Here is a 10,405-nt window from a genome sequence, read left to right as displayed (position 1 = left end):
GACAGCTTTATATTTATCTAAAATTATGTAGAGGTTCAAGTAACCTCAGCAGGGATTAAGAAATCTGCATTCAATTATCTGATTAAATATGTATGAAAATCTTTTCCTCCCAGTATTATAGCATTACAGGTGTGTTGTTGATAGCTTTGGACATTTTCCCTGTTAAGCATTCGGTTTCTCAATATTGCTGTGATCATAATAACCAACAACTTTATTGTTTACTTGATAAACAAAACGTGCATTCTGGAGGCTAATGCATGTTTTTGATTCGTTTAAAAGGACTACTTCCAATATTTGTTTATGTTCTAGAGAAATATTAAAACCTAAAAGCGAGCTATATATGTCAGGATGGATACTTTGAAAAGGAAATAATGTCTTAGAGCTTTTAAAAATAAATTATAAATTGCATAGCCCAAAATTTACAGTTTTAATACTCATTTTGTCATCATGATTTTATCAGAACCTAAAACATTGGATCGGTAATATGGCAGACATTTATACGAAACTTTTATACTAAAAAAGACCCATGTAATATGAATTAAAGTCTTTTTTTTCACTTACTTAAGCTTCTATAGTGCCTTCACTTCCCCCAAGACAGCATCACATCATTACCTTAAGAGGAATAAGCCTTTACTATGCGCAATTCAATTATGAGTTATTACTATTGCTTTGAAGGAAGCTTCACCGATATTCCTTTGGCATATCATCATAAAAGTAACCTTTATTTTTTGCTAATAGTATCCAGCCAATAGCTAATTTAGGATATGGATTTTGGCAACGATATGGAGAATTATAAGGATTTATAACGATAGTGTCATGAATTTTTCACCGACTTAGTGAAAACTAATTATTCTAGGCCCGATGGAATGGGCCGATGATAAGACCTTGAAGAGGTTTGCTTCCCAAAAAAATTCAGGAGTTTAAATAAAATATGATCACAATTTTAAGTTTATTACAAAAATAATAATTTAATAAAAAAAAACACACAGTAACAAGTCAGGCAAATCAAAGTTAAGTCTGTCACCCTTAGGGGGTTTGCAACATGTGCTCATGAAACACTGAGTCCACGTTGGACTAAATAAGACGAAGTCTCGAGAATGCATTATTGAATCTAGGGTAAATCACATACCAGTGCCTAGAGACATTATTTGATGCAAAAAACAAATCCCCAATCCCAGGGATGACAAATTTACAGACCTATACAACTGTACATAATTATTACTCACAAAGGAACCGACCTGGTATCGCGGTAGATAGGAGCCAGAGACAGAGAGACACACTAACTCATAGATATACTTACTTAGTTGGAAGAAACTTTAGGCAGGAATGAATGAGCGTCATTCAGGACAGCTCAGAGGAATACTACTGTCTCCCACGCTAACTAACGTGTCCTTGAGAAATGCGCGGGAACTCTTACTTTATCTAATCAATAAGGGGTTTGATCCAGTTTCTTTATCGACTACAAGACAGAGAAACAATCAAAGTCTTACCTCAGATCAAAGGGTAAAATCAAAACTTCGGCTGAAGGCCATAATTAGCCATAATCTAACAAACTAGAGAGTCCTTGGCTCTAAACATATACATTAATATTTTTGCCGGCATAAAACAATAAAATATTATTTTTATTTTTGTAAATTGTAAATAATAAAGACTTTGTTTCTCTGACACCCGCTCCTTCCCCACCAGGTGGTTGAAATTTACGCCACAATACCGTCTCGTGTTGAACAGCACTCACTCATAGAAATGCCTGCGAGATCTTCCAGTCTTACCCTAATTTAACAAAACGTTTGTGGTGTTAAATGGTGGGGATTTTGAATGATCAGTTCGAAACTCCCGACATCCTCCACACCCAAAATAAAGGGGCGGTGAAACATCGGACAATTAGGCAAGACCGAACTCGGGGGAGGAATAACCACTCCATGAGTCGGTTAGGCTCGTTGCGTAGCGCTCCACAACGACTCTAACGTTGTACACACACAATATACATCAAGAGAAATAATATTACCCCGGGCAATCAATTCTTACAAGAGTACAAACATAATGGCAATATATTTATAATTTTACCCAGATATATAATACATACATGAATAAATCAATAGAAAGGCAATAGGCAATAGGCCTGCAATAATATCTCAAATAAGCAATAAGCAATGTACACATGCTCAATCATAAATCATATATATATATATATATATATATATATATATATATATATATATATATATATATATATATATATATATATATATATATATATATATATATATATATATATATGTGTGTGTGTGTGTGTGTGTGTGTGTGTGTGTGTAATCATAAGGCAATCTGCTCTTAATAAATCAATAGAATTACCACTCCCGAACAGCCAAACCTTGGCATTTACTTTAGGGGAAGGGTGGGGGGTGTCCTGGTTCTGTACAATGCTAACTTGTATATACGAGAGACACCCTCCCATTCCCGTCCTCCATACATGACGCACTTCCAACCTCCGTGTATTCAAACTCACCTACACTTACTTTTTTCCACCCTCCCTACCTACCACAAGAAGGGATACTCGCGTTTTCTTTTACTGTTTGCAGTTATGACTTAGACACCTTCACTGTCTATGAGTTGTTTTATCAAATTTCACTGCTTTGCAGCAACCTTCTCAATGGGCGTGCTGAACGTCCTTGTCCGCCCGACGTCTCTGATTCTGCGGCACTTTCACTACCCTCACTTACTGTATTGGTATCACTATTTTCGTCACCACTGAAGACTTCTGTGGCTGGTGTTCGAGATGTCGTAACCTGAACTATCTCCTGGTTGTTCCCAGACGTCACAACGGTCCCTGACAGTCCTGCTGGCAAACTGTATGCACCCTCGTCTTCGACGTTGCCGTCGCCATCGTCTTCTCCAACACCATCATCGTCATCAGAGGGGGCAATCTCCAGGGGAACCAGGTGCCTAACAGCTCGCGGGAACTCGACATGCTCGAACAACACCTTGGCCAAACGCACTCCGTCGTCATCAGGATAGGTCTCCACGATACGTCCAAGGGGCCACGTAGCCCTTTTTTAATTGTCTTGCTTGACCAGCATGATGTCTCTGGGATGCAGCTTGGAAGGTTCCCCAGATTGACAGTCGTGTCTGGCCCTCAGGGCACTCAAATACTATTTCCTCCACCTCTCCCGGAAGGCTTTAAGAGTGTCTGTCAACTTCAAATAACGATCACGGTGCCTCAGGGGGGTGAAGGTCTCATTAAGGTGGTCATCTGGCAAGATCGGTGCCCTTAGGTTGATCATGTTTCATCGCACTAAATGGGAGGTGGTGAGGACCTCATCCTCGCACTTGTCGCCGCTGTACATTAGAGGCCTGTTATTAACCACCGCCTCGGCTTCCTTCACCAATGTTAGGACATTGGCGTCCGGCAGGTACTTCTTCCCAAGGGCTATCTGGAGGGTACGTTTTGTCACTCCGATTAGGAGCTCGAAAAAACCACCTTTCCAAGGCGCACGGGGCGTCTGAAACCGCCATTCAATTCCAGTTTTTCTTAGGAACTGCTGGACTTCATCCTCTTCATAAAGTCCATGAAGGAGGTTGCTGGCAGTCTTGAACGTTCGATGATTATCGGATGTGATGAAAGACCGGGCACCGTGGGTAGCACAAAAACGACGCAAGGCTAAGACAAATTCCTCCGCTTCCAGGGAGGGGCAGAAATCAAGGTACACGGCCCTTCTGGCCATGCATATCACGATCAGTATGTAGCCTGGTCGCGTTTCAGTCTGTATGGCCACTGTGTGGTCCGCTCCGATTATGGTAAAGAGTTTCGTTAGGTTGATCCTTTCCTTCAGTGGGGGGTGGGGGGAGGGGTGTGGCTGTCTCAACAGGAGCTGGAAGGCTAGCATACATTTTGGACACTGCCGTAAAATTTGCCTGGCAATGGAACGTAGGCCCAGTGACCAGCATTTCTGTCGAAAGATACCCATTAGTGTATTCACACTACAATGTAAATGCATTTTAGATAAGCCCTAAGTATCCCTTGGCTGGCAAAAGAATCAAATGTTTCATTTCCTCTTCTTGGGACACACGTGCCCTAGTGTAAATCAACTCATTATCAAACACTAAATTTAATTGTTTGACAAAATTAATAACTTCGCAAGGGGGTCTGACCCCACCCTCCAAGTAAGCATAGACTGAAGGCAAATACTATTTTTACTGTAATTGGACAACAATACTGAACGGAAGCCGTTTTAATTTAGTAAATCTCATGATTAACCTAGTACCTCATAATAAGAATTGGAACTCTGCTTCCCTCTGTAGAATTTCCCATATCTCTCCTGGGGGAGCAGGTCTTATTTTCTCCCTCATTTCTTGCACCACAGCCACTACGGTTCTATCATTGATTGTATCATCCTCTTTGTAAGGAACAGGCTCTCCCGCAGTCCTCAGGAACTCAGGACTATTCTGCCAAAGAGAGTTCCGCAGCAGCTGTTACGTTGTTGCTCCTCTGGAAAGGACATCGGCAGGAATCTTTTTACTTGGAACATAGCTGAGACTGAGATCACAAACCTGACGAAGAAAAATAATCTCCGCCACTCTGTTAGATATGAATATATTCTTATTATCTTTGGCACCGGTAGATGCTACCCATGCCAACGTGACCTTACTGTCAGTCCACATGACTATATCTTGTGGTTCTATCAGCCCTTTAAGTGTCTTAGCTAATCTGTAGCCTAACAACAATGCTAATAATTCTAGCTTGGGGATTGTTCAACTTGTTCATCCCCTTTGGAGTGATTTTCATCTTTCTAGTGAGTAGGCTTACTTGATTGCAATTGTCCCTAGTATACGCTACTGCACCGTACGCCTTGCTGCTGGCATTGGTGAATACATGGAACTCTAAATTTTTCTTGCCCACCACTCTTGGAAATTTGAGGTTACTCACCGCTTTAAATTCACACAACAACTCACTCGCTTCTCTAGCTTTTTCTCTCCTTAACACGTCATCCCAACCTACGTTATCCTCCCATTGTTGTTGGAGGAAAAGCTTTCCTCGAACAAATAATGGGCTTATCAAGCCTGGAGGATCCTAAATGGAGACCAACATGGAAAGTACCCTACGCTTCGTAGGTATCCATGCCTCCCCCAATTCACTGATTCTCTTACTCTCTTTCCCACACAATCGATAGACGTCTCAGGCACATCGCAGCCCAAGTACATTCATATTCACAGGCTCACTCCACTGCTTCTCGCTATCGAAGGCTAAGTTATTGGACGCCCACCCTTCTAAAGGCATACCAGCCCTTTTTAAGATCTTGTTGACAGATTCATGCTCCTGCCTCATGCTCTCTACATCCTTGAAAGTACTGAGATAATTATCTACGTAAAAGGACTTAGCCAAATCTGGCCTACCTTCCCTTTCAAAATGACAATTCAAAACTTGTTGCAACAAAAACGTACTCGCCATGATGCCGAACACCACGACTCTAAAGGCGAAGGTGATCGCTCGACCTGCTATCTCATGCCACTGAAATCGTGTGTATTAGGCATCACGGGGATATAACAATACACAGTGGAAGGCCTTGCTGATGTCAGCTAGCATGGCATATTCGTTCAATCTGAACCTCATAAGCAAATGATATGCTAATTCTACTAGATTGGGGCCAGGTAAGAGGAACTCATTCAACGATTTATGACCATTAGATTTTGCTGAGGCATTAAACACAATTCTGAGGGGGGTTGTGCGGCTATCTATCTTAATTCCAAAATGTGGCATATAATACCGTTCAATCTTGGGTTCCTTTACTTCTGATCTCTATCTCTACCCTACAGCTTACAACATCATATTGTCCGCTTATTTCTGCGGAGCCAAACGAGGCTATGTTCAACCCAATTTTTCCTACCACCGGTAGGCCTAATTGCCTCGCAATTTTCGCACAGATGAAGTTTTTTTGGCTTTCCGTATCAAGAAATAAGCGGGCTCGCTTACTACCTTGCTTGCGATTGATTTTGGCCATAGCCGTTGGCAAGATTGTACATGGGAGGTCCTCGCTGGACATCTTTGCGATCTTTGTACTATGTTTAGATGGAAGGGGGGCCGTTTCGTGCTGTCGAGGCGTCGCATTTACTACGGGGCGGGGTGTTGTAGACTGACTACTACTATTACTTGGGGCTGAAGTGAAGGGAACTGATTGCAATCGTTTTCCCAGATTATAATTATCACAAATGGCTGTTGTGGTTACCACTACAATTCTTACAAGAGTTAGGGACAGGACTCTTATCACTTCGATGATCAGAATGAATGCAATTAAAACATAGTCCCCTTTTTAGCAAAATGCGACGTCTGGCAGCCATGTCAGTTACTCGGCGCCATCCGTGAGGCGGGTGCCGTTCGTTACAAAAGGGACAAGAATTATTCTGAACTGGTTTCGACTTCACTCTTACACTGACGTCTATTCTCTTGTCAGGTTCGAGTTTATCTACTCGTTGCAAGGCATCGTCCTCGAGCATTCGAATAATGAGATTGTTCGCATCAAAGAATTCATCTAGTGTATAGTCACACTTTCTCAGATGTTCAACTACTTTCCTGTAAAGCTTCCCTTCTGACAATTTTTGATTAATTAGGCTCATGACCATACCATGGCCTATATCGTTACTACTTAGCCTCTTGATCTGCTCGATTATGATTGTTAATTCAAAACGAAACCTTTTCATCTCTACAGGCTCTAATGAGGGTACAAAGATATTACCCAACTTTCTGTGTAGAATTACAATTGTTTGATGGACATTACCATATTGTTTGTCTAAGAGATCTAACGCTATCCTAAAGTTCGCGACGGTTACACTTAGGGATTTTACGATCCTAAGCGGATCCCTGCCTAAAGTCCCAATAGATACGTAAATTTGGATATATCATCCAAATCTGCTCTTCGATCCACATGTATCGTGAAGAGCTCTCTAAACGAAGCATATTCTTGCACTTCCCCTTCAAACATGGGGAGAGGCCGCGGTTTCAATTTCGGGAGGGAAACATTCCCTGCCAGAGTGACTTTCACTCTATCAATTCGGTTATGCAGAAGCGTAGAAGCTCTCATAGCTTCTCCTAACATGTCCCTGATTTGGGCATCTAAACCAGGTTCTAGTTTGACAAATTGTCTCTTGTACAGCTCTCTTAGCTGTCTTTCCTCCTCTCGCAATTGCGTGACCAGATTCTGGTACACGGATTCAGAGTAGGTTTCAACTAACGCACGCTACGTTTCACCTAATAAGTCCGCTATGAGGCCCATCGATGCCTCAATGTGTACGATCATAGCCACCGGCCTTTTCCTGACTTAACTCACCTTGGGGGGGGGGGATGGCAAACTAGGAAGGAACAGAATTTTGTTTACGTTACGAAGATGAGGGCACAAAGAGACTGGAGACACACGTGGTCAGTCTCACATCGGGACACTTAGTTGTTTTGTCTCTCCCTCTCTCCTATTAGGACTACCCTAAAGATCAAACCATAATGAAATTTCCTTGCAATCTCTGTAAAGCACTTATCATCCGGTTCGAAGGACCAAATGTCGTGAATTTTTCTCCGACTTAGTGAAAACTAATGATTCTAGGCCCGATGGAATAGGCCGATGATAAGACCTTGAAGCGGTTTGCTTTCCAGAACAATTCAGGAGTTTCAATATAATATGATCACAATTTTAAGTTTATTACAAAAATAATCATTCAATAAAAAAAAAAACACACACACAATAACAAGTCACCCTTAGGGGGTTTGCAACATGTGCTCATGAAACACTGAGTCCACGTTGGACTAAATAAGACGAAGTTTCGAGAATACACTATTGAATCTAGGGTAAATCACATACCAGTGCCTACAGACATTATTTGATGCAAAAAACAATCCCCAATCCCAGGGATGACAAATTTACAGACCTATACAACTGTACATAATTCTTACTCACAAAGGAACCGACCTGGTATCACGGTAGCTAGGAGCCAGAGACAGAGAGACACACTAACTCATAGATGTACTTACTTAGTTGGATGGAGCTTTAGGCAGGAATGAACGAGCATCGTTCAGGACAGCTCAGAGGAAAACTACTGTCTCCCGCGCTAACTAACGTGTCCTTGTGAAATGTGCCTGAACTCTTACTTTATCTAATCAATAAGGGTTTGATCCAGTTTCTTTATCGACTACAAGACAGAGAAACAGTCAAAGTCTTATCTCAGATAATAAGGTAAACTCAATACTTTGGCTGAAGGCCATAATTTGCCATTTTCTAAAAAACTAGAGAGTCCTTGGCTCTAAACGTATACATCGATATTTTTGCGGCCATAAAACAATACTATCGAATTTTCGTAAATTGTAAATATTAAGACTTTCTTTCTCTGACACCCGCTCCTTCCCCACCAGGTGGTTGAAATTTACGCCACAATACCGTCACGTATTGGACAGCACTCATTCATAGAAATGCCCGCGAGATCTTCTAGTCTTACCCTAATTAAATGGCGAGGATCATTTCGAAACTACCGACAGACTTTCATAAAATATAACTAAATATAATTCCTTATATTTATTCATATTTTCTTCTTTTAAGAAAAACATAAAACAAAAAGGTATAACAGAATATAGGATCTATAATTTTAATACTACAGATTTAATAGAAATTTATAAGGAAGTTCATCAATTATTTTTCAGTGAGGCAACCGTATAAAGGTGATGGCATTTCTTTACATTATCATTTTGTAATATTTTTTTCTAGATTTGAATACTTTCAATCTATATTCAAAACTCACTTTCTCATTTGACTGTGAATTGTTAATCAATTATTATACCTTGCTAGACATACTGCCAACAGTTTTATTCGTATAAGCAGACGAGGAACCTTGTGAAGTAATGAAACCTTTGGTGGCGGAGGAAATGCCCCCATAAATCTCGATGAGGGATTGGGTTTAAGGCGATGGTCAAATTGTCTCTTCGGCTTTTACTCCTGATGCCTGGTGGTTGATCTTACTAGAATTGATATGGACCGGCAGTGGTCAATTGCCTTAGTTAGATAGGCAATGGGCATCACAAGGAACTGGCTATCCTTTGATGTATTTAGCCAGTGAATCCTCTGTGGATTTAGTCAGTCATTGATGGAGAAGATAGAAGAATGGCCCCCAGGCCTGGGGGTAGCGTAGTGCTAAGAATCTCCCTGTTTATGAATACTAAAGAAATATTTAGATTAGGTAATTGGAAAGTTTTTGCTGCCCTTTTGCGTCAATATGCATAGGAGGTGATGATGATGATGAGGATGATTGTAGTTTAGCTTCATTGGTCTTTACTGTCAGCAGTAAATTATGCAAATTACCTTATTCAGTGGGTGTTCCATTTAATTGTTTCTCCGCAACGCTGAAAGACCAACTATATCCTTAAACAATTCTGGACTATTTTTTACTACGGTTTACAATGCGTTCTTACCTATTTCGTAAGACGAAACTGGATTTATCCTTCCCTCCGCCCATACAGCTCACAAAAGCTAAGTTTTTTTTAAATCGTCTCCCTCTCTATTTTCACTACCTAGACGAAGTAGAAGGAGACTACTGTTTTAGATTAAAATCAACAGATAATATTCAAGTTTAACAGGTTTGAAAACAGTTGTAAAAAAAATTCGAGAATACTATGCAAAAGTCATGCAATGAATACTCAATGGTTGGGTAATATAGGTACACGGGATTTTAAATTAAATACACAATTTATGAAGATATAGAAGCCAAAATTTGATATATTGTTTAGTTTTTATTTCAAAGTTTTAGACACCAAAGAAAAAAGGTGTGATGAACAAAAATATGTGACGAGTTTCCATGCAAGGTAAGAAAATTATCTGGTTTCCATTCTGCTTTGCTAAAAAAAAAAAAAAATGCTTTTATATCCAGATGCTCACATAGGATTTATTTTCATTCGCTACCTCCTCTATAAAAATGTATATATTTTCATATGGTGTTAAAGCACATTCCTACTCAATCCCTCTCCTTATATTTCCATAATTCTTTCGCACGCACGCAGAGGAAAAAAAAAATCCTAAAAGCGTTTATCCGTTTTATATTAAACATTGCCATGTACTCTAACGTGATGTCTTTTATTTTTATTTCTGAATGATGGTATATTACTTATTCTTTTTCCCCCTCACTAGGCTACTCTCACCCTTAGAGTCTTTGGGCTTATAATTTTTATTTATTTACTATTTTTTTTTTTTACTTTTTTGTGATAAACACATAGTCTAGTTTGGAACAATAATAATTTATTAAATTCATACAGCCATATTTACCTTAGTTGTACTTCGTGTTTATTTTCAATAGATGTTTTCTTTGAATATATATATATATATATATATATATATATATATATATATATATATATATATATATATATATATATATATATATA

The 10,405-nt window shown here is 39.7% G+C and overlaps 1 protein-coding gene across 1 annotated transcript; it reads right to left on the bottom strand.

Annotated features, from left to right (window-relative positions):
- Window positions 1-3,284: 3,284 nt before the first annotated feature.
- LOC137640866 (uncharacterized) lies at window positions 3,285-3,722 on the bottom strand. The gene has a single exon (XM_068373327.1). It carries the CDS (start codon window positions 3,720-3,722, stop codon window positions 3,285-3,287), a length of 438 nt encoding a protein of 145 aa, XP_068229428.1.
- Between the last annotated feature and the right edge of the window lie 6,683 nt (window positions 3,723-10,405).

Source organism: Palaemon carinicauda, chromosome 5 (genome assembly GCF_036898095.1).
Source record: "Palaemon carinicauda isolate YSFRI2023 chromosome 5, ASM3689809v2, whole genome shotgun sequence".
Classification (NCBI taxonomy): domain Eukaryota; kingdom Metazoa; phylum Arthropoda; class Malacostraca; order Decapoda; family Palaemonidae; genus Palaemon; species Palaemon carinicauda.
The sequence above is the reverse complement of the archived record's forward strand: the minus strand, read 5'-3'. Positions and strand labels throughout refer to the sequence as shown.